The 24667-nt window shown below is 30.8% G+C and overlaps 3 protein-coding genes across 4 annotated transcripts; all 3 read left to right on the top strand.

Annotated features, from left to right (window-relative positions):
• Window positions 1-2356: 2356 nt before the first annotated feature.
• On the top strand, window positions 2357-17684 carry LOC109596685 (palmitoleoyl-protein carboxylesterase NOTUM). Its single transcript, XM_020012256.2, has 6 exons — window positions 2357-2748; window positions 14306-14505; window positions 14873-15021; window positions 15082-15585; window positions 16147-16608; window positions 16694-17684. The coding sequence occupies exons 1-6, from the start codon at window positions 2731-2733 to the stop codon at window positions 17053-17055; spliced, it is 1695 nt and encodes a 564-aa protein (XP_019867815.1). The 5' UTR covers window positions 2357-2730; the 3' UTR covers window positions 17056-17684.
• A 1440-nt stretch (window positions 17685-19124) lies between these two features.
• On the top strand, window positions 19125-21569 carry LOC109596688 (PI-PLC X domain-containing protein 1-like). The gene is made up of 6 exons (XM_049965036.1): window positions 19125-19195; window positions 19467-19579; window positions 19659-19882; window positions 19962-20144; window positions 20198-20493; window positions 20554-21569. Exons 1-6 carry the CDS (start codon window positions 19126-19128, stop codon window positions 20898-20900), a joined length of 1233 nt encoding a protein of 410 aa, XP_049820993.1. The 5' UTR covers window position 19125; the 3' UTR covers window positions 20901-21569.
• Window positions 21148-24441, top strand: LOC109596686 (PI-PLC X domain-containing protein 1). 2 transcript variants are annotated; one of them, XM_049965035.1, is made up of 6 exons: window positions 21148-21221; window positions 22159-22304; window positions 22356-22591; window positions 23216-23401; window positions 23465-23766; window positions 23824-24441. In XM_049965035.1, exons 1-6 carry the CDS (start codon window positions 21152-21154, stop codon window positions 24144-24146), a joined length of 1263 nt encoding a protein of 420 aa, XP_049820992.1. In that variant the 5' UTR covers window positions 21148-21151; the 3' UTR covers window positions 24147-24441. The 2 variants fall into 2 exon arrangements, with proteins under 2 accessions (XP_049820992.1, XP_019867816.2); XM_020012257.2 differs by lacking the exon at window positions 21148-21221 and adding an exon at window positions 21699-21998.
• Window positions 24442-24667: the final 226 nt, after the last annotated feature.

The raw sequence follows: 24667 nt of genomic DNA, 5'->3' as shown, positions 1-24667 counted from the left end.
CACGTCAATGAAATATTAACTTAATTGCAAACTACTGTTAGCAATCAATACGAAGTTGCAAATGTGCTGACCTATAATGTATAATTGATTTGTAAATAGAAAAGCTCTCTGTTGATGGATAAATCCCACGTGTATATTTAAATATTTAATAGACATTTATATTGTGGAAATTATAGTATTAATTATTCCTGCAGAAACTCTACAGCGCGTTATTATTTTATTATTTATTGGCAATTATTATTATTGTCATACCATAATACCAAAATTGCCAGAATTTTACCTCATTTTAATCATTAACTTTAATTTTGATATTTTTATTAAATTTGGAAAGAATCTATTAATAATTAAAATTGTATGTATGTCTATATTGTTTTATGTTTCATAGTGTTTTCTGTTTAAATTTTGTTTGTAAACGAAAATTGATTAATTGGGGATTCAATCAAATTAATAACCAAATTATTCCAACTTAAAAAATTAATTGTTGCCTTCTAAAATTTTTAAGAATATAAATATAACTTACCTTCAACTTAAATATTCAATAATTATAATTACATAAAATATATAAATAAGCTCAGCAAAAAAGAATAATAAATAAAATATAAAACCAAAACAATAAGATTTTAAGTTAATGTAAATACTTACATTTCATCTCAGTCAAACATTTGTTATTTATTAATTAAAATTAAAATGACACTACAGCTGAAACTACTTATTTAATCTATGTATTTGTATTATACATACATACTGTCGTAGGATGATAAAAACATCTAAAATATAGTATTAATATTACAATTAAAATAATAAATGTAAATTTATATTGATTAATAAAATCTTTTAATACATGTTATTGTAATTATGATTATTATTTACAAAAAACTTTCTAATCTTGTTCAAAACATGAAAACCCTCTTACCTAACTCTTAAAAAATATGCTTAAATAAAACATGTATCTTACCCAACAACAAAGTTTTTTTAGACTTGAAAAATAAATTCAAAGTGGCTCAACCTCGATGCAGATTGAAGTAACAAAGTTTCGCCCTTACATATTATCCGATAATACTTCAAAAAGATCGACAGTCGGTGCTTACCGGCTCATTGTAAATTCTGGTGTCGACCGCATGAAAATCATTTGAAAATTGCGAATAATTTCAGACCAGTTTTATATGAGCCTGGATGTTGTTTCAGTCGTTCAGGAAAAACGTGATTATAAAGTCAAACGGACTAGGTATGAAACGAATGTTTAATAAAAGACGAATTTGTCGAATTGATGTGAATTTCATAAATTATTGGTGACGTTAAGTCGATTTAGTACTTATGAATTTGTAAATCGTCCCGGCGCATTCGCCAACTTTCCGAATGCAATTAGTTTTTATTATTTGACACAATACTTTAAGTATCTACAATACATAAATAATAATAATAATTAATAAGTATAATATTAACTACTTTGTTCATTAATTTTAATAGTTAATGTTGTACAACTAACCTTTCAATTTTGCAATAAAATATTAATAATGTTGTTATTGTATATTTATTAAATGTTCTATTGGTACTTCTTATTCTAGAGTTAAGATTAAATAAAAATAAATATATGTGTAAGTGTTGAATTATGAAAGCAGGTGTAAAAATATATGAGATATTGATATTGCGAACCAAAAAAAGTAGAATTAGAGAAAATCGCCGATGAAAGCCCTTCCAATATAACTGTTAGAAACATGCCGCCAAACGATTTCCTCGATTCCATACTTCTTTCAAAGCGTTCAATTAGCCACATTAAACGAAGCAGTACTTAAACAGCTATTTCGGCGAACATGAAACTTTGTAACCCTATAAATTTAAATAATTGCAGTGTTTAGATTTTACGAGCTCTGAGAACAACGTACCGCTGTTATGGTCGCATCATCGCAAACGATCCGGAGATTCACCGTAGGAGGAATTGGTCAACAATAATTACCTGCAAGAAATGACTTATTATAGAGTATATCAACCCAAACTTTCGAGTATTATCGTAAATTTTTACGTCATAATAATTTACAAATAACCGTTAATTAAAATCAAAAATTTGATGTAATTTTATTTGGTTTAATCAAATACACATTTATTCAATAAATTGTGTTAAATATTTATTTTGAATAATTTTCTGTTGAAATATTTATTATTTAATTCATTTATCTGATTCAATTAATTTTGTCATTAAGGGGGAAATATGGGAGTTCACTTTTGAATACTATTGAATTTACTAATAAAAAACGTTTTTACATTAAGTTTAAGAACAAATATCACTAAATTTTAGGCCATAAATTTGTCTGTTAACCTTAAGTTACGCTTCTAATTTAATTGACGTTTGTCAAAACGTCTTATTTTCACGGTAAAATGTAAAAAGTACTTTCCAATAAAAGGTATAAATCAAAATTACCCTTTCACAAAAAAAATACTCGTCGTAAACTATACGTTTCACAATTGCGGAACAATACAAAATCGCGGTGATTTCAATGCCTTTGTGCCTGTGACATTTAAAAAGGACTGAAAGCGTAGGAATCCATCTCGGATCACCGCAAAGAGATTGCGATCAACCCCGGTGATAATGAGAGGTGCGCACCCCCTGGCCCAAAGGGTGGTGGGGTCCTTATATACTGTTTGGTCCATGGAACTACTTCAGTTGTAAGAACAGTGTTAGTGAGTGAAGTTAGTTACTGGGTATAAGCAGGTGGTCAACGGAGGCGTGCAGACATGCGCGCGTTGGCACAGGTATGAGACGTAAAAGATTTGAATTCTTATTTCGGGATACACGCACGTGTTTTAGTCGGCGGAAAAAAATCGGTGTGCTCTGTGGCGAAAAGTGAAAGGATGTATGCTATTTCGTCGAGATGCAACTGTTTTTTCCGTAACGTACGGGGTGAGTCAAATTAAAAGTTCTTCTTCGTATTAAGTGGTGCCCAATGTTTGTGACTTGATGAAAATAAATTCTTGGCCAATTTTTGCATCTAACATTTAACCAATAATTTTAATTAATCCAGGGTAACCTAAAGTAATATATCTCGTGGTGATAAAGTAGTTAGTACCACTTGATATAAGAAGAATTGATTTGACTCCGTACAATAAAAATATTCGAATAATTTAAACATCATTGAAAATAAATAACACGTGCATGTATTATCTATCTAAAAATATTTTTAAAATTATTTAATATTTAGTACAAACAACAATAACATGACAAACATAGTGTATGCATTGGTAATTCGTTTAACAACACAATTAAAAAACTTAGTCATCATCGGATTGCATTTGCCCATTTTAGAAATATTAATTTCAAAACAATTAAGTATGAAGTTATAGTAAAATGATAAATAAACTTGCCGACAAAGAATAACATAAAGGTACAGTTATCCTGACTTTAAAAGGAACCGGGTTTTATGTAATATAATAGGTACGCTATAAAATTGCATGACCTTTGGGCAGTAAATATGCCATTTACAATAATTTATTACGGTAATTAACTCCTTTTCACCAACTTCTAATGTACGAAAGTCAAGTACCTATCTTACGTCTTATAAAATTTAGAGTACTTAGTAATCAGACATTTAGTTCAGTTTTAATAAACAAATTATAAAGATATGATGTAATATTACCTACATAATATATGCGCGTATATCAACTATTTTTCACAAAAAAGATATTTATGGTAACTTTGTTGTTCCGAGATGGTTACAGTAATAGTCTCGAATGGCAAATTGATCTCATTAATTACGATCTCCGAACACATTCTTTGCCGTGTGCCGTGGTCGGCATCTCTCTGAGATAAAACGAGACGCGGCATATATCTGGATGTTGACGACGGCCAAGATAACACATACACAGAGATCAGGCCTGTAACCATAATTTTTTAAGCATGTTCCCATTTTTTGGCTTCTTTCGAACCGAGTACATTTAAATACTTAATTAAGTAATATAAAGAGTATGTCAAATATATTTTTTATCTATTTAAAATTTGTTTCCTGAAGTTTTCATTAATGAAGTGACTTGGAACACAATTTCATAAATCGCCAAATTAATGTCAGAAACAAACCAAACAAATAGTGGTAATTGGAATTAGGAACTACTTTAATTTCCCCTTGACATCAAAGGCATTGCCTACTGTAGTCAAATAGCGTTGCTGATTGCGAAATGTGTGCGACCACGTAGGTGTTATAATCTCGCATTTTAACGGGGTAAAATCCGAAAATCAGCTAAGACCAGAATGAAAGCGGCAAATCGGCACCGGTGGGAGGATTATCCCGCATTTGCTCGGTCCGTGTCATCGTGCGACGTGAGAGCGAGAAGAGAGTCCGGGCTCAGGCCCGAGCAGGAGGAGCGGAAGTACCGGCTCAAGTCGAACCGGTAGAGAGTGGCGGCATTACTTTGTATCGGTAATGAGGGACCGCGGCGAGACTTGTCGCACTAATTGCGAGATCAAAAGGCGCGCCACAATGGCAAGCGCACGGCCACGGGTAACAAGGTGCTCCACTGCGAACTCTCAATTACAGATTAACAAATGCGGTGCTCTCCGCTCCGGTCCGCTCGCCTTGCTTGGTCGCCGCTGCCGCCGTGCCGTGACCAACTTTGGTCGGGACGAGTGGATCCCTCCTGGCCTCCTTTGAATTCGACCGGTGTGCCTTAGGTTTAACGTATTGTTTGTCTTCGGAAACCGTTTTATGGAGAATGATGACGACGATGATGTGCTCCGGTACGGAACCCCGATTGAAATGGCAAAAAAGCATTCAAATCAATACGTCCACATTTGTATCTAAATAATATCTCATATAAATTCACACTGTTAAATGTTGTTAATATATAAGATATAAAATTTTAAATGAACTCATAATACGAAACGTTTGTATATTTGACAAATGTGGGAAACATCGTTTATTCATTATAAATATATTATATCGTTTTCTAAGTACTAAATAAGTACATTGATTTAATATTTTATTCTCATTCTACACATTATTTAATTGTTTAAGATTAATGAATTAATTGGTGTCAATTCCAGTAAAATATATTTCTATTACAAGTGTTAAAACAAAGATATAAATGTTATAAAATCATGACAAATAATCCAGAGGTTTTTCACCAATATGTAAAATATACATTTTTTAATGACAGATAAAGATTATTTTCCATTTTTTAATTGTTTAAGATTAATGATTTAATTACTCTCAACTTGAGTAAAATATTTCTATTAAATCCTAAACAAGTGCATAAATAAAATATGGGAAAAATACGAAACTTACATAAGTAATTCTTCTAAAACATGTGTAATAGACATACTTTTCACTCAGCCCAACGATTTCATATTTTTATATCAAATAAAGATTATTCTCTACTTTTTGAATCGTTTGAGTTTAATAAGTTAATTAGTATCAATTTGAGTAAAATATATCTATTAAAAGCTTTCTAAAGAAAAACAAATGAAAAAACTTATGAGAAGAATACAAAACTTCTATAAGTAGTCCTTTTAAAACAAGTTAATATATGTACTTCAACCCAACGACTTAATATTTAAATGACAAATGAAGATTATTCTCCACTTTTGAATTGTTTGAGATTAATGAATTAATTACTACCTATTTGAGTTAAATATTTCTATTAGTCTATAGTCCTTTGTAAACAAGTTAATGTATATAGTTTTCATTCAGCCTAACAACTTAATATTTTAATGACAAATGAAGATTATTCTTCACTTTTTGAATTGTTTGAGATTAATGAATTAATTAGTATCTATTTGAGTTAAATAATTCTATTAGAAGTATTCCAAATAAAGGCAAATGGAAAAAAACTATGAGAAGGATACGAAACTTTTATAAGTAATTATTCTAAAACCGTTAATTACATACTTTTTAATCAACCTAATGATTTAATATTTTAATAACAAATGAAGATTATTTTCCACTTTTTGAATTGTTTTGAGTTTAATAAATTAATTAGTAGACATTTGAGTAAAATATTTCTATTAAAAATTTTCTAAATAAAGGCAAATGAAAAAATTATGAGAAGAATACGAAATTTCTATAAGTAGTTCCTTTAAAACAATTTAATATACATATTTTTTGTTCAACTCAACGATTTAATTTTTAATGACAAATGAAGATTATTCTCCACATTTTGAATTGTTTGAGATTAATTAATTAATTAGTCTTTATTGAGTTAAATATTTGTATTAGAAGTATCCCAAAGAAAGGATGGAAATGGAAAAAACTATGAGAAGAATACGAAACTTCCATAAGTAGTTCTTCTAAAACACTTATAATATACATATTTTTTATTTTAAGGGTTCACAAATATATAATTACCGAATTGATAGTGCATTGATTTAATAATAAATGAAGAGTATTTCCACTTTTTTTAATTATTTGAAATTAATAAATTAATTGTTTCCATTTGAGTAAAATATTTCAATCAAAATTATTAAAATCAAAGACAAATATAATTCAGAGGCTTTGGATTAATTTAAATGTTTAAAATTTAATAATGATTCGAAAACCTATTGATTTATTAAATATTTATATGGAAAAATGAAGATTATTATCTATTTGTGAAAATTAATGAATTAATTAGTATTCATTTGAATAAAATATTTCTTTTCAAGGTATCAAAAACAAAGATATAAATGTAAAAAAATGTTGAAGAATCTGGAGTCTTCTGTATGTGGGTACTTTGGTATATTTGATATAATCAAAGTGATAAGTAGAAAATTATGTAAGTAGATAAACTGAGAAAATTTAGCGGAATCATTTTGCATCTCTTTGCATAAATACCTATTACGTATTAATAATGAAGACAGTTAATTAAATGGGAATTATAATTTCGCCATATTTATTGCTGAGCAAAGCACTTCTTGGTTTTCTCACACCTCGTCTACTTAGCGTAGCCCAGGTATTTTATAAAGCAAAAGTAGCGGCCATAAATGCATAAGAAATTTCCAGTTTTTTGTTTGTCGTAGTACAACCGAGGATGTAATTATTAACCTTCTTTAAAACTGTAATGTACGCAGTCAACAAACTTGGGATCGGCGCGGTAGATATGTAAATGGTACTAATAAAATATTTCGAAAAACGTTAATTGTCACCGAGGTTGGTTGTTTACTATAATGCAGGCATAAACATTATACAAACCGCTTTATGTCTGTTGTATATGGGATGTCTCATTTAAATTGTAAGCGCTTGCCGCGATCTACTGATTAAAATGGAAAGAGACAGTTTTTTTGTAATTAATTATATTTACGTAAACTTGCGACAAAGAGAGAAATGCGGAGTTGTAATATATGTGCAATGCAATTATCTTGAAAAAATGAAGAAAATACGTAGAAACGTAGCCGCGCTTGATAATCGGATGTTTTCTTCAAGCACGGCAGGTTTAAATTGGTAATGCTCGAGCTTTTAGAATACATTTGTGATTGGATAAAAAACTTTCAGATGAACCGATCTGAAATGTGTGTGTGTGTGTCTTTTTTTTACGGGACGAATTTAAAAACAAATTAATCCAAAACAGCGATTAAACTTGTTTTTTCTGAAATTTCACTTCTCGAACTGCTGAACAAAAACGACGAAACGAAACTTCAGCGTTACCCATTTCAGCGACGATCACCTTATGTGCCTGTTGCGTTCTTTTTGCACAGGTTGTACAATGGTGCCGTAGTAAAACGTAAACGTAGTAACGTAGTAGAGATGGGCGCGCGATCGCCATCAGCTGTCCCCGGCTACCGGCGAAACGTCGGCGAGATCAAAGCAGTCGGCGAACTTCCCACACGCTCCCGTCTCACCATAAATCGGCGACCCAAATCTACAGTGACGAAAGGGAACACAACAGACCATTTCGGTGCGCTGCACAGGGCGAATTGGAATTTTGGGGATTCGTGAACAAGCTTTTTCGATTATTTTGTAATCTAGATATGAACCGAATGCAGCCAATTAATACACGAAAAGCCAATTGTGCTTCCTCATTTTAAATTTACTAAATTTCGCAGATTTTCGAAATAAAACTAAAAATAAAAACTTCTCAACTGTCATATTTTTCACAGTATTGATCACTAATAAATATTTACAAAATATATTATCAAATGAAACCAGAGAATTGTGCCTTTATAATTTAAAATTAATATGAGAAAGATTTTATCTCATTAAATATATAACATATGTATATTTATTTATTATTATTTATCAGCAGAAAAACCTCTCGACAAACCCTGTATACGAAGACCGGTGTTTAGAAAGGACTAACGCAACTCGGCGTAAAGAAAATTTCAATAGAAACACATCTGATGCGTGACTTTCCAACATAATTCCTCAAAGGATGCCGCCAACAACAAAACTGGATATTGCAAATGTTTTATTTTTTTGAATCAACTTATTCGATTGATCAATTTATGATTAAAGGACGTCAATTGCTTTGTGGTGGTATGTTTAAGGTCCTTTAAGCTACCTCTTATAGGTGAACCGCACAATCGGGCATAAATCTTTCGATAATAACGAGCCCGGCCATTATTTTTTATACATCTACCGAACCACATGGAAAAATCTTCAAAATCATATAAAGGCTCATTGTTCGTGATTCGTTTTATTATGCCGTAATCTGATAAACTTAACGAGTATTTATTTGTAATTATAACGCAATATATGTCTAATTAACTGAAACGCATATGATCGCAGATACCCAAATACAATTACGCAAACAATTATCAAATAGATATCATAATCGTTCCGGTTCATAACATCCCTAGACAGTCTGTCAATACGCATTGATTAATTGGTACAATTAATCCCCATACGGATTAGGATGTCAAGCAAACCAGACATATGTTGAAACTTGTAACTGGATAGAATTTATATGGTCATGCAATTTGTATGCAACGGTAAACTCATAAAGTAATAAATATTTGATCCTTAGTTCCGTCGATTTCCGTCCACACTTAATTTATTTCCAAAATCGCTTCGACACAAACCATTTTCAGTCAGGAAGAAACTGCAGCGGATAAATTAATCGACGCCACATTTTAAATTTACATCGCAAATTATTTAAAACTCCTTTTTAAAATGTTATAAATTTTAATATGCATTTAATACATGTAAATTGTTTTCAAATTGTACGGAAGCAAGTAAAATTTAATGACCGAGGGTAATTGCTATAAGCAGTGGAACTGCATACATACGCAAGTTGCTGGGTTTAAAATTGTTTTGGAATTAGTATGCAAATATAATAGTTTGTGTAACCAATATTGAATATTTTACACAATAACCCATAAACTGCGATTATTAATCCATTATAAAATCTAATAGTAACGTTTACAAGCTATAATTAACAATTTTTTGAAGCTTCGTGATCGGATCCTCTTGTTTATAAATAATAAAATCTCGGGTGCCTGGTAAGTTTCACGGGCGTTTAAATTTTCAGTAGAACAAAATTGCCACTTAATTACAATCCATAGCTTCACAACGCAAAACTGAATTTTCGTTTTTGAATAATTAAAGCAACTCATCTCGAAGGATTATCGTTACGCTATAATGAGATTAAACCGAATGCAAATTTCAATTTCCGGGGAACACTACAGGACGGACACTAGGTTTATTGGTTCCCGTCAACAGGTTGTGTTACAAGGCTTGAGAATAAAATTCCGCAATTAAGCGCGTTATGAAATGCGGCATTAATACGAGAATTAATCCCCCAAAGGCTAGGGATAGTTATACATAACCCAATTAGGTTTTTTCGAATTTTTAAATTGAATCGCGATTAAACAGTTAACCACCCTTAAAGACGTCTTGTTAAATGGAATAAGAAGTACTTAAAAGGAATTTTTTAATTTCCATAAATAAATTTGTACAAGGATATTTCGTTTGGCGCAATTGTTGGTAATTAATTTCACTAATTATACTTTGTTCAAGTCTTTTAAATACTGAAACGATTTCTTTTAGAACTGTTTTTTCAGCGGATTTTAAACTTAATTATTCTTTGTTCATAAACTTTTTCGTAGCTAAAACGAAATGAATCCAGTGTAAAACTCCAATTTAACCGCTGAAACTTAAAAGAAAAGAACTAAGATGTTTCTCATTAAAAATTCATTATACTTTATGTTAATTTTTAAAAGAATAAAACAGCTGCTCTTCAGAGATTTAAGATCATTAGTTTCATTATTTTCTTTTTATTGCTATACTGCACGGGTAACTCGCATCTTTGGTTACGTATTTAAAATAATAATTTTGGGGATTATTAATAAAATTTATTGTTTTGCTAATAAATATTAATTGATGATAAATCACAAGTGGTACATTAAGGGACGACAAGTATGTTCAAGATTGCCGCCAAATAAAGATATGATTATAAATCTTCGCTTTTATGTTCAACGGACCTCTTAAATTTCGCCAAATGCTTCATCAATTTTCACAAAGTAAATTACATTTTTATTATTAACGACATTGTTATTTACTAATTAAAATACACATACACCGCTTCCCATTTATCCATCCCAATCATTCACCGTGTCAGGTTTTATTTTTATATTTTATTTCTCCAGTAAATTGTTCCAATCCATTAAAAATGTCAAGGATTGAGGAAAAAGATGCGAGGGTTGGAAATAATTAACGGCAGATCATTTTGAAAGAAACACTCGTAGGCACTGCAATTTATCCATGTCGCCTTTGAGGCAAATTGTTAAATGATCGCCGATTTACAAGTCCACGACCTGCCCTAATGTTGACAGTTGTCCGGTTCGTCGAGGACTGTTGATTGATCGCACCTCACAAAGTGACAAGTTCCGATCATCACATCATGTGGATTCACATCGGTTCTGAAACATTGTCCTTTCAGTTCGAGATCTGCGACCATAACTTGCGAATGACAGGAAATGGGCTTCATTTCTGAAGTTTTTTCAATAATAATTTAGTTTCTCACTCGTTAGTGAAAATGGAAAAAGTTTACTGTTATTTAAACGGTAGATAGAAATCCTGCGTCCGCAGCATTCTGACAAATGAACGAAAACACGAGAATAAAATAATATGTATTCCATTCCCCCGTTCCATCGCATACACATTATAGTCGGCCGATCGGTTGGCAAATCGCACGAAATCAAATCCATTTACCGGAAAACCAATTGGACTTAGAACGAGAGCGTATAAACTCTGTGGTTTCGAGAGCCTATAGACTATCGAATAACCCGAGGTAACATGAAATGAGTAATTTAATTTAAAAACAGTGTAGGTGCTCGGGCGGCATCTTCAAAGCATCGGTAAGCCTCTTATTATCTGCTACTGTCGGCAGAAGGGATCGCATCGTCCCGCACACCCCCTGACACTGCACCGCTGCTTTACCGCAACGTTGTCGATTTTACGGGCTTGATGCAACGAACGCCAAAAATACATTATCAAGGCTGTTTTCCAATTTAAAATAAATATTGAAATCGGCAGTACGCAGGGAAGATATTTCTAGATAAATACCCCCAACTGGGAGCTTCTTCAGAAGGTCTTGTTAAATCTATGAAAATTAAAACCAAATATTGACTAGAAAATGTTTGGTTTTAAAAAGTACTGAAACTAAATGAAACGTTAACCAATTTTAAGTTTTTGAAAAAAATGTAACAATAATAGTTTTAATTAAACATTATTTGGGCAGTGTGAAAAAAAAAACAATTATCTTTAATTGCTCAGATACCCTATAAGAGTAATTTAAGATTTTCTAAGTACACTGTGAGTGAAAAACATCTCTTTAGGGGTTTTTGAGACACGGTAAATAACATCTTCTTACACCATTCTAAATTTTCTAAATATTACTAAAAAAATTCTGAAAAACCCTGAACAATTTTCCAATAAACCCACTGCTTATATATGAGCTTATTTGTTAGAGTTTCAAGAAGTTTGGAAAAGAAAACTTCAGTTTAACACGTGAATTTCGTAATATGTAATAATTTAATTTGAAGTATATACCAATTTTTGAGTGATACAACAAGAACATCGGCAACATGGACCTGAGTTGCTGTAAGTACGCGAGACTAAATATCAACTACGTATTACGGTTAAAGCCTGGCATTTTTTTACTTTTACTTCTTTTTGACCCTTCAACGTTTGACCAGCGTTCTGCCGTTCAAGGTGTAAACAACCATTTACATCTGAAAAATTATATCTATTACAACGCCTTTGAACCACGGCCGGTAATACTAATAATTTTCGTTAATAGGATGTATTACTTTGTGTTTGGAGCCAATAAAAGGTCCATGTAATTATTTGGGAACCATTAAAATTAAATATGAATTTAGACGGGACAGCGGCATGCTTCACTGGAAATTTTATAAATGATGCTGTTTTGGTCTTGAGCACATTAACTAAAGAATTATCTCCTGAAATTAATGCTTGTACGTGGAACTATGGAGTGAACGTATCAAAACAAAGTTTCTTTTAATTGGTCTGTGTAAAATGGTTGTACTTAATTAAAGCTTTATGGTGAAATGAGGAGATTAGTGAAAATCTTACCTGGATCATCAAAATAGACCGAAACATTTTTATTTGTAATTTCGATTCGTAAAGGCCGAATATTAATAACACCATAAAATGGTAATGGTTTTGTACTTACTGAGTGAAACAGCAATATCCCAGAAAACGTCGTAAACCAGGAAGAGCATAAACCGCTTTGATTTGAAAGTACTTGACTTCACTATACCTGGTAATAATAAAGCGAATGCAGCAAAAAGTAAAAAAGAACACCTGCATTTAGAAGGTGTAAAATGAACGAAATGTTAGGATTTTAGGTGACCGTGCTGAGTTTATTTACAACCAATATATCTCCGGGAGCGGCTCCTTTCATGTCGCCTGATAATGGCCAGACATTTTAATAGTTTATTAAGAATTAATATACTTATTACGCAATGAAAGGCGATTTCGGAATAATTTCGATTAACATTTGATTTGTACAAACCTGAACCACAAAAGTATTAGCTAAATTATTTAATGGATTATTCAACGCATATTTGGAATTGTTTTACTCTAATTTTGTTGCGAATGTTCAAACATTCCCGAATGAATATGAATTTACCTGCTACATTTTAAAATATCACAAACGTGGAAAATATTTTTGACTTGATTTTTTAATCAATAAACAGATAGAAACTGTAACATCTAAGAAATTCACTAATTGTGAACGAATATCTTAAAAAACAGTAATTAGTAACACACATGTTATTGTGTAAATTTTGAGAATTATTAAAGTGCAAAATTTTTAACGCCCAGTATTTAGCCGAAGATAAAAGAGAACTCGCGGCGTAAGCATATAATTGTTGCTGTGAGATTTAATGATTCACCGTTGAACCATTCTAAACAATATACACAACAGGCTTCTTATAAAACGAAACGCCGAACATTGTTAAACTTGAGCCGCCTTTGAAGTGAACCAGTTTGATCTCAAATCTTTCATTTATAAGGAGATATTTCAAATATTTAAAACCGCTGCATGTGATATTATGATAATCTTAATACGATATTTAATAGACGGACAAAACGGTCTATTATTTGTTAGTAGTAAAATTTTGGAAATTAATGAGCGCAGGCTTATAAAGTAGGTTGCTGGATATTCTTGGAATCAGGGGAATTTAATTAGGTTCCAAAAAATTAATTTACTTTAAACACAGTTTTATTAGTGGTTAGCCGGCACTGCATCTTTTATTTTTGCTTTAAAGTGGAGCAAGCGAAATTGAGGAACATTTAATTAATCAACGTTCAATAAATCTAAATGCGAGCAAAAAATTGTGAAATTCAGAGATTTTACGAGCTATATAAATTATAGTAATCAGTATAATTATCCTGATGACAAGTAATGCTAAATAAAATCCGTAATCCAAGTTGGAAAAAAATCTGTGCCTGTTGTTAATAGCTTTTGCAAGACGTAACAACAAATCACGTAACGATTCGTAATAATTGTAAACGTTAACTATTGGCGGCAAAAGTAAAAGAGCCTTATAGTTCAGTGTCCGACAATCGACTGGGCATCTTACAGTTATTATATCCATTCTTTTATATCCAGATGATTCTTTTTATAAAGCCGCGTGTATCATTCTTTTGTTTTCTAATGAGGTTTCTATACATCTACCCGTACAATTTCTATTTACTTCATAGCTACCGTATTGAGCCTTTTCATACCCACCCAATGGTGCTAGTTGAAATGATTTTACACAAACTATACACAGGTGTTCCCATCAAACCGACTATATATTCTTTACATAGTTTTTATTATGTGGTATTTTACTTTACGCTGTGTTTATTATTTATTTATCTTTTATTTCATTTTATTTCAGATTTTTTCACTTTGTATAGGAGTATGTGCGGCTTTTCCCAACACCATAAACGATGATTCCTACGAACAGCCGATTTATTCCAACACAATACAACGATTCAGTCAGACTACAGAAACAAGACCGGAACAGGATGTCAGAGCTTTGAAGAAAGTTTTTCTATCAAACCGATCGATTACTTGCAACGATGGATCTCAATCGGGGTAATTACGTTAATTAAAATTGTTGAATTCTATAGGCTCATGAAGAATGCATCAAATGAAAATTAATTTTGCAATACAGTTAATTTTCAAATTTATTGTGTGATTAATTATATTTACAAAAAGTTAATTAAAGCTTATTTAATTAAACAGCGTCATTGCATAAATTTTAATTACCAATTGGTAAGTGAAACCGAGTTAATTTAACTTGAATGTACGATGTTTACCCTTAATGTATTTGGTTGTGCTTTTTTAAAACATATTGGAAACATTTATGTCAATATATATGGTTAAATAAAAGAAATATAATTTTTTTATTTATAATAATAATGATTATTATTGTATAATTAATTAAACCTCTTATTTTCAGATTTTATTTAAGAAAATCCCATACTAGTAAGAAATGGATAATTTTCCTGGAGGGTGGTTGGTATTGTTATGACCATCATAGCTGCAGAACTAGATGGTTACATCAAAGACATTATATGACCTCTTCTCAGTGGCCTGACACCAGAGACAGTAAGTTAAACAAACCATTAAGTTAATGATTACAGGAACTAACAGTAATTTTCCTTCTAGTAGGTGGAATTTTATCCAATAATATGGAAGAAAATCCATTTTGGTGGAACACAAATCACGTCTTCATTCCATATTGCACAAGTGATATTTGGAGTGGCACCAAACAAGCGTCACCTCAAGATATGTTCAGTTTTATGGGCTCCCTAGTTATCCAGCAAGTTATCAAAGACCTCATTCCTCTCGGACTAGAGAATAGTACTGACCTGTTACTCACAGGAAGCAGCGCTGGAGGAACTGGTGTTATGCTAAATCTTGACTTCGTCAAGGAACTCCTCCATGAAGAATTAAACTTGAAACAAATAAATATAAGAGGAGTGACTGATTCCGGATGGTTCTTGGATAGATCTCCCTATGCTCTTGGAAGTACCCTGAAACCTACAGTTGAAGCAAGTCGAAAGGGAATGGAGTATTGGAAAGGAAAAATTCCCAGTAGATGCAAACAAGAATACCCGTATGACGCGTGGAAATGTTATTTCGGATACCGCCTCTACCCATTTTTAAAATGTAAGTAAAACAATCACTAGTAGTACTTTAGAATTATTACTCAAATTACATTGTTTGTGTCAAATTTTTTATACGCATAAAAAGATATAAGCTCATCAAACAAACCAGTATTTCCACGTTCCAATTGTCCATCACATAATATATTTTACGAGCCCATATCGTGGCTAATCTAAATCAACTGAAGGGAAATAATTTTTATTATTAGTTTGACCGCATAAAACGCGGCAATAAAAACCTCATATGACCCCATTGAACTTTTTGTTTAAAAATAAAACAAATTTTATCAAAACCGGTACAAAAGGCAGGGTACGTTAATGGCCTCCGTTATGATTTCAAATAAATTATTTGAATATTAGTTGACGTTTGATGGGGTCCATATGAATGAAATCAAACGCGCACTTATTTTTTTATGGAGCACTATAAGACTCTTTCTCGTTTATTTATTACCTCTACGTTCTAAATTGTGTTTGCGCTGTCTCAACCATTGATCTGAGAGCTTTTATTTGAAGTGAACTCCCTGCTTTTATCCGGCCCTATACTAACATGATCTATTATTTTCAGCTGAATTATTTGTTTTTCAATGGCTTTTTGATGAGGCTCAAATGAACGCCGATAACGTCGGTACACCCGTGACCAAGCAACAATGGGACTACATACATAAGATGGGGGACGCGTTGCGACACAGCTTTGAGAACGTTTCCGCCGTCTTTGCGCCGTCCTGCGTCGCTCATTCTATACTTACGAAAAGAGACTGGCAAAACGTAAAAATCGACGACATTTCTATCGCCGAGGCGTTGCATTGTTGGGAACAAAAAACCAGTAAAAGGAGGTCGAGGAGGTTGAAGAACAATAAAATGTTCGGAGACCAACCACCTAGGCTAGCCAATAGACAGATGAAACTAAAGCACGCGGAGAAAATTGAAAACAATTTAAACAATTCGACTATTGACAACGCGCTAGAAAGTAATAAGAAGAAAAGAAGGAAGAAGCATAAGAAGAACAGAAAGGTCAAGAGAAGGAAAGGTACATAATTATTATTTACATTTAATTGATTATTTCGTCACGATAATATAGTGAAGAAAATTAAAATGTCATTTTTAATTTTCAGATCGTTTAAACCAAAACGCTCACGCAAATTCCACTAATCAAACATCCATGCCAATCACGTCAAATACATTGAGCGCTTTAGACAAACGCGCACAACGTTCAGTTCTCCACTCCCAAAGACGTGCTAATGGGCGTCATTGCGCTCATAGGAGGATGGAGCGATGTTCCTGGCCTCAGTGTAATCACTCTTGTCCTCGACTACAAAATCCGTATACCGGCGAAGAAATGGGCTTCATAGATTTGCTGAAATCGTTCGGTTTAGACATGGAGAGTGTTGCCAATGCCCTCGGCATTGATATGCAGACTTTGAATAACATGGATCAAGCGGAACTTCTTAATTTATTGACACAACAGAATAGTTAAAGTTTACTGTAAATTATAATAACTCGAATTAACCCACTATTGATAAGAAATACAATAATTATTTATAAACAATTGTTCTGTCAACCATTAGTGGCGTTAATTTAAAATTTCATATATGAAATATGTAAAATTATAATAGTATGTCTATATGAATTTCTTTGCTTTAAAACTATCCGAGTTCTATAAACTTGTTTGTAAATAACTAAATGTAATCATTCTTGTACTAAATGTAAATAGATAATTGTGTATGAATTAATGTTTTAGTGTTCAGTGCGACTTGATTAGTGGTCAGTAGTGTATATAATCTAGTTAATGCTACAGTTATATGTAAAAAGTATTTTTATGTAACTTTCAACTACCATATCTGTAGAATTTTATAAATTATTGTACATAGGAATATTTATTGTAGAGATATTTTATTTTTATATTTAAGTATTACACATTGACAAAATTACGGGCAAAATCTGTTTGTTCTTTTTCTTATTTATTTTAACATTTTGCATTTAAAACTTTCTTATCCAAAGATTGTTTGCCCCATTACAACAATAGGACTGATTTTTGTTCTACCTCAGTTTGTACAGTCTATTAGTCAGTAGGTTACCTTATTTGTAAATTATTTAAAGTTTGCATTAAACATATACCTCCTATAATGAAGTTTTTTAAATACCAGAATCAAATTAATATCCCAATAATAAATCAATTAGATGACATATTTTTTAGTAAATTAGATTCCCAGTCGTCACTTTGATTAATATAAGAATATGTAGTTGTAGATGTCATGGGTAGGCAACCATGATTTCTTTAATACAATTGAATTTTCATCGACTCACAGAATCGGAAATACAATAACCTAGATAAAGATGCATAATAGCGATCTCATTGAAAAGTGTGGATTATTGATATATTTCAAATTATTTGGATTTGTCCCACTCTATATTTCTTTTGCATGTTGTGAGTATAAAGAAAGAACATTTAAAGAGATTCATAGATTATGATGAAACTCATTTTTCGAAAGGGTAAAACTGCAGGTTATTTAATTAATATACTAACGCAGATATTAAAAACTTGATTATGATGATATATATTTCAAGCTGTTTAATTCGTTCCAAAATGTGTAGGAGGAGTACAATGCCTGCGGAACTTCCTGGAAGTTGGAACTTTACCAGCATTCATATATGAAATATAAATTTTGAAGCGTTTACTTATGAAATATTATTTAGAAGAAACAGATAAACTTCTTTTCATTTTGTCGTTTACAAACAGGAATATACTACACAAATTGTGGAAAATATTGTAAATTGTATTTATTTCCTTACTTATTTACAGGAAACAATATCCTTTTTAATTTTTATTTCAATTTTTTGATTTTTTGATATTTATATTGTTTAAATAGTTATAAATATATCTAAAATATGTCTTAAATATTTGTATTTTAAATATCGATGTTAAAATTGCGTTATATCGTATTAATGAAATTAATTTTGTGATTTTAAACAAATATCCATTTATTTTTGATAATTGTGCAAAACTTATATTGAAAAAAAATATTCACAGTAATTTTAATTTAAAGAGGTTAAAAAAATCGAAATATTGATTACGTGCCACCTTGTAAATGTTTTGATCGTTTATAATCCCTCAATACAGGTTTAAATTATTTATATTTTTTTAAAAAATATATTAATTAAAATGTTTAAAAGCGTTTAACGCATGCAAAATAAATGTAAAATCACGAATGACTTATTTAATTTATCTTATGTTAATTTTAATAATACTGGGCAAATTAATAGAAACTTATTTGTATCTTTTTTGGTAGAATTATTATTCTATAAAATTAGTTTTTAATTTCAGGAAGTTTGTTTCAATTTATAAAAACCTAGTTCAATTGTTCAAAGTCACTTTGTTACTGATTATTCAGGTGTTCTTAAAATCACCATAATATACATATGAATGGGTAAACGATAACAAATTAACAAATGTTTGTGTCATATAATTCGTGTTATAATGAGATGCATCTAATGTAATGTTACTCACTATAGTTCTGTAGATCCCATGAACCGGTACAGTGAGAATATGTTTCGGTTTTCTCTTACGTTTATACTTTTTTTAGTGATTGTTAGTACCAGTTTTACTTCTGTTATGTGTAGGTACTTTTTAAATTAATTTTTTATTTTTATATAAGTAGAATTAGTGACAGTTTTGTGTGCACGGATACGCTTGCTTTGTTTTCACTTTTTCTAAGTGTTGACGAAAATCCTTGAACAGTTACGGTTCAGTTAAGAAAGAATAATTAACCGTGACTAACTTACTTTGAAAATAGTGAGTATTTATATATTTAAAGGTTTCAAAAATATTTAATTATTTGTTGTATATTTCCATTAATTAGTAATTAATTATATTATTTTTGCTTCCAGGTTATAACAGCGGTAACATTTATTTAACTATCTCAGCTTACAAAAAAAATCTTGTACTTAATTGGGACTTCACAAACGACTTAATTCCAGATACATTACTTTTAATTAATACTGTAAGAAATTTTTTTATTTTTTTATTTTTTTTATCAAATATCTTTAATTATATTACAATGTTATTTATAATCGTTTTAGGCAGCCCAAGTAACCCTACAACAAGTTTTAGTGGACAGACCACGAGGACATTTAGAAACCAATCATGGCTTTGAAATTAGTACGTATTTCCCTGGAAACTGGGACAGACTAAACGATTATCCAGAATCAGGTGCCCACTGTTTTCACTATTCTATTCAGGCTCTCAAAAATAATGCAACTGTCGATGCCCAGTGTCTTAAAATTGAACCAACTCGGATGGAAAAGTAAGTTGACTCTTTGTTAATAAATTATTCACTAGTGTCATAAATTTTGTTCATATTTTTACTCGAAAGTTTTGTTTAGGTTTGGAGATTTACAATTGGCAAATATGATGCTTCCCGGAACTCATGATTCTGGAGCTTTTATCACAAAATCAATAACTAGGTTCTTTAAGAGATTCGTTTTAACTCAAAACACTGATATTTGGACGCAACTGGTTTTTGGTATAAGATATTTAGATTTGCGAGTAGGCATCTATAACGACGAGTAAGATATGTTGTCAATATGTTATTATTAAATTCATTTATAAAATATTTCAGATTTTATCTCTACCATGGAATTGCGAGGTGCGCAAAACTGGAACCAGAATTGAGAAGTGTTTTAAGTTTTTTAGAAAAAGCTAAGCAAGAAGTTGTAATATTGGATTTTCACGAATTTTCAGAACCTTTCTCCCATCAGCTACACAAAAGGTTACAGAGCCAGTTACAAAGTATATTAGGACATTACATATTATCTAATCCTTTATCGATTTATGCAAATAAATTGACTTTAAAGCAAATATGGAACATGAATAAAAGGGTAATTGTCAACTATAACGATAGAACGCAGGTATCAGGTATAGATATTTAATATTTAATAGGAATTTATATATTTTATTTCATTTTTCTTTTTATAGAAACTCCTTGGTTGATGGCAGGTCTCAGACGTGATTGGGGAAACTTACAAAAACCTGACCAACTAATAGACTATATTAAATATTTGACCAGTAGGCCAAGAGATGGTCTAATACATATTCTTTGTGCAGAATTAACATTAACAACAAATGATATTTTAAAAGACTTCACAGCTTCATTGAAGAAATTGGCAGATGAAGTAAATCCTGAACTTTCTCCATTATTAAGAGAATCTAATCGATCGCATCGTTTTGGCATCGTGGCAACTGATTTTCATTTGGGAAATGATATAGTAAATGTCGCTATTGAAACAAATATTAGAAAGGTTAATGCACATAGTTATTACTAATTTAACTTACTTCAAATTCAGTATGATTTTAATTTATTTATTTGTAATTGATTTGGATATTTGTGTATTTTAATAAATTAATATATTTTAAGTATTGCATGAGAACTGTTTTAAAGCGGTTTCCATTAAATGAATTATATAAAATTGGAGATAACCTTTTGCATACATCTATATTTAGCACTACTACATTAGTAGTTACTTTTAATATTCAAATATTTATAATCCTTATATGTATTTATGCCTGAGATAAAATGAACTTGTATATGTTTGTCATTTTACATTTTATATATTTATTAACAAGTGTGGAAAGTATAAGATCATGTGAGTAAATATGTTCAATGTCTTTAGTTTAGATATACAAATATAATTAAATGACACCAAAAAATTTCGTAGAAATAAGATCTCACAATACTAATAATACCATCACAACATATTGTAGCTGATAAAAACATTAAACAAGTGACTTGTTAATACATACATACTTTTTGGTGAAGTTTAATATTTATTGAATAAATAAATGTAAGGATATCCTTTACAATATATAATCTCCATTCAAAGCCATATTCAATCATCTGTACGTATCTGCTTCAAAACGTTTCATGTTTGCCTTATTATTAAATTACTCACACATCCTCTTCCGTTTTAAACAATAAAATTTTGTCGACCAATTATGCTTAATTATGTTTTCATCTTGAACCCAGTCGAAAATTCAACCACCTCAATATATGCAAACGGTCACCGTACAATAAAATCCATCATCTGAAAGTAGACCATAATTTTGTTTACGTGGTGACGAGAAGTGAACAATAAATAAAACAGTGATTACTAAAGCGCTTGCCTAGCGTATTGTCGCTCCAATGTATGGTACAGTCAGTGTTGAAGACCTAATATTAATAACATCATACAAGATTTTTTTAATGTTTGGAGTTAAGCTAATGCCATAGATAACATGATAACTTTTCGAGTGACTAGTGCAAAAATAAATTGAATCTGTTCAAAGGTGTGACCGCAGGAAGTGGCACAAAATGTGCGGAACATTTAGTTGTTTGTTTTTGTTCTGCTTGTTAAATGTGGCACAAAGTGTCATTGGTTATAGAGGTAAATGTACACAAATAAATTATCTTTAGTAATAATTCGCATCGTTTCGTTTGTACAAATTAATTGTCTATTAGATTTGTTTTATCACAATAAAATTAAACAGTCTTTCCTGTTTTGCATTTATAATTATGAGAATACTAATTATTTATATTTTTTTCAGCATACCGAAGATGTGGTAATGTCCATCTTACAGTTTCATCAGATCCACAATCCTACATAGAGATAAACTGGATTACGAATTGTGAAGAGGGTGAAGTTCGACCTGAATACATTGCTTTATATCCAAAAAATATAGTGGATAGAGATGTAAATTAATTTTTTAGTTTCATTATTATTCTGATCTAATTTAATTTCTAGGAAGGTGTGCAGCCATTATTGAGGCTGAATGCGTCAATGATTCCCGGTGGCTACTTCAAAACTAGAATAAAGTTCAATATACCCTGGCTGCCAGGAAACTGGAATTACAATGTGCCGTTCTCAAGACCAGAATCGGGCCCTCACTGCTACCCATTTTGGGTTGTTTCTTGGAGGGGTGATCAAATAATTGATTTCCGATGTCTAGGCATTCAACCTACATGGATGAACGATAATAGGTACAGATTAAAGGTATTTAATTTAAATTATAAATTAAAACTGTTGTATCACTTTAGAGATGAACCATTTTAGTCATATGATATATTTAACGGTTGAATTAATTAATAGTTATTCACATAATATTACTATTAAATTATAATTTGTTGCTCTGATTATTTTATTATAAACTAGTAAAAATAACGTCTAATATCTCTTTAAGACAAACCAAAATAGTTCTATGAATAATATATCAAGCTAGAAGAGTAATTTTTTGGCGGTTTTAATCAATCTATTTAATACTACAAAGAATATGCCGCTTCTAAATTGAATCATTTATTCCATTGTAGAATCATGACGTTTGCTGATATGACCCACAAATATATGTTGCGTAGTTTTAAAGGTGAATATTTTAATTGATTAAGTATGTATTTAATGACGTAAAAGGCAAACTATGATTATTTAAATTCCTTCAATAGTACATACCAATGCTAAAATGATTAATTCGACAGTGTACAACTTATAGCAACTTATATCTTAAATCAAATTGAAAGTGAATGTAAATCATACAATAAACTAGAAAATATGTGTATTATTATCTTGCATTCGGATAAATGACCAATCGATTTATCTATTATTACTTTCAGGATGATACTTGGCAAGAAAAAAATAGGAAGTCTTATAATTCCCGGAACGCATAATTCGGGATCGTTTAGTGGGATTCCTCCATTTTTAGAAAATTACATTTTAAATCAAGATAGACCAATTTGGAATCAATTAGTCCATGGAATTCGTTATCTAGATTTCAGAATAGGATATTATGAGAATGAAGGGTAAACACAGATTCCTAATATGTGTATTTAATTTTCACTTATCAAACAAATAATTAATTTTAGATATTTTATAAACCATGATCTGGTTCGAGTCACCAAAGTGTTACCACTATTTAGGGAAATCAGAAAGTTTCTTGAATTCGCTCCCAAGGAAGTTATTATATTGGACTTCCACAGATTTCCGTATCCGTCAAAGTTTAACTACACGTTACATAAAAACTTTGCTAATTTATTATATCAAGAACTTGGAGATCTTGCTCTGGCACCGGAAAGTTTGCAAGAAGGAAAAGGACCGTCTATGAATGAAATATGGGCTAGAAATAAGAATCTAATTATATGCTACTCAGACAGAACAACAGTCAGCGGTAACTATCGTATCTTTTCTTCCAAATAGACTTTAGACAATTTTATTATTTTTGCAGAAAATAATTGGTTATGGGACCCACTTATTCAATACTGGGGCAATACAAAGAAAATTGTGGAACTGAAAAACTTCTTACTGAAATCAATAAGAGAGCGGAAAGCCACATTAAATCCACTCTGGGCTTTGATGGCTGAATTAACACCGCAGCCTTTGGATTTAGTGTTCCGTACAAATAATTTGCGACAACTTGCTGATGAAGTAAATAAGTATGTGACAAAGTGGATCAGAGATGAATGGGAAGATGACGTAAACATAGTAGCGACAGATTATTTCTTAGGAAATGATCTTGTAAACGTCGCTATAGATATAAACACAAAATAGTAATAATATGTGATTTTAAGTTACATGTGAAAAGTATTTATTTACTACATATGTTCCAGCACATTAAGGCCAACATATTACAGTGTGATTTTGTTAGATAATATGTTATCATTTTGCTTTAAAACATTTACTTGTATACATAACAATATTTGATTCTTATTTGTAGATAGACAATAGTAAATTTTTTATAAACTTTAAATATATAATGATAAAATAATTACAGTAAACAATTTTATAGTAAAAAAATACATAATTCATAAATAATATACTAAAGGCTTTTATTTTTTATGAATTTAATATTTTATCCTCTTTTAATCTTTATTAGGGACAGCTTTGAAATATATATTTTCTTGTAAAATCAAAAAAAAAAAAATAGAAAGGATGATTAATTGAAACAATATTTAAAATTTTATTTTAATTTAAATATGTTATTGCTTCAAGCTCACAATATTATTTTTTTTTAATTTTCAAGCGAAAATTGTATTTTTGGAAGTTAACCATAATTGCTCTCGAAATTAATG

This window comes from Aethina tumida, chromosome 3, assembly GCF_024364675.1.
Source record: "Aethina tumida isolate Nest 87 chromosome 3, icAetTumi1.1, whole genome shotgun sequence".
In the NCBI taxonomy this organism is placed as follows: Eukaryota; Metazoa; Arthropoda; class Insecta; order Coleoptera; family Nitidulidae; genus Aethina; species Aethina tumida.
The sequence above is the reverse complement of the archived record's forward strand: the minus strand, read 5'-3'. Positions and strand labels throughout refer to the sequence as shown.

Coding starts and splice junctions, on each gene's coding strand:
- LOC109596685 (XM_020012256.2), top strand. Junction 14,506..14,872: donor AACGATGGATCTCAATCGGG/GTAATTACGTTA, acceptor TCTTATTTTCAG/ATTTTATTTAAGAAAATCCC. Junction 15,586..16,146: donor CCTCTACCCATTTTTAAAAT/GTAAGTAAAACA, acceptor TATTATTTTCAG/CTGAATTATTTGTTTTTCAA.
- LOC109596688 (XM_049965036.1), top strand. CDS start 19,126: ATGTTTCGGTTTTCTCTTACGTTTATACTTTTTTTAGTGATTGTTAGT. Junction 19,196..19,466: donor CAGTTTTACTTCTGTTATGT/GTAGGTACTTTT, acceptor TTTTGCTTCCAG/GTTATAACAGCGGTAACATT. Junction 19,580..19,658: donor CATTACTTTTAATTAATACT/GTAAGAAATTTT, acceptor TAATCGTTTTAG/GCAGCCCAAGTAACCCTACA.
- LOC109596686 (XM_020012257.2), top strand. CDS start 21,926: ATGTGCGGAACATTTAGTTGTTTGTTTTTGTTCTGCTTGTTAAATGTG. Junction 21,999..22,158: donor AAGTGTCATTGGTTATAGAG/GTAAATGTACAC, acceptor TATTTTTTTCAG/CATACCGAAGATGTGGTAAT. Junction 22,592..23,215: donor ACATGGATGAACGATAATAG/GTACAGATTAAA, acceptor TATTACTTTCAG/GATGATACTTGGCAAGAAAA.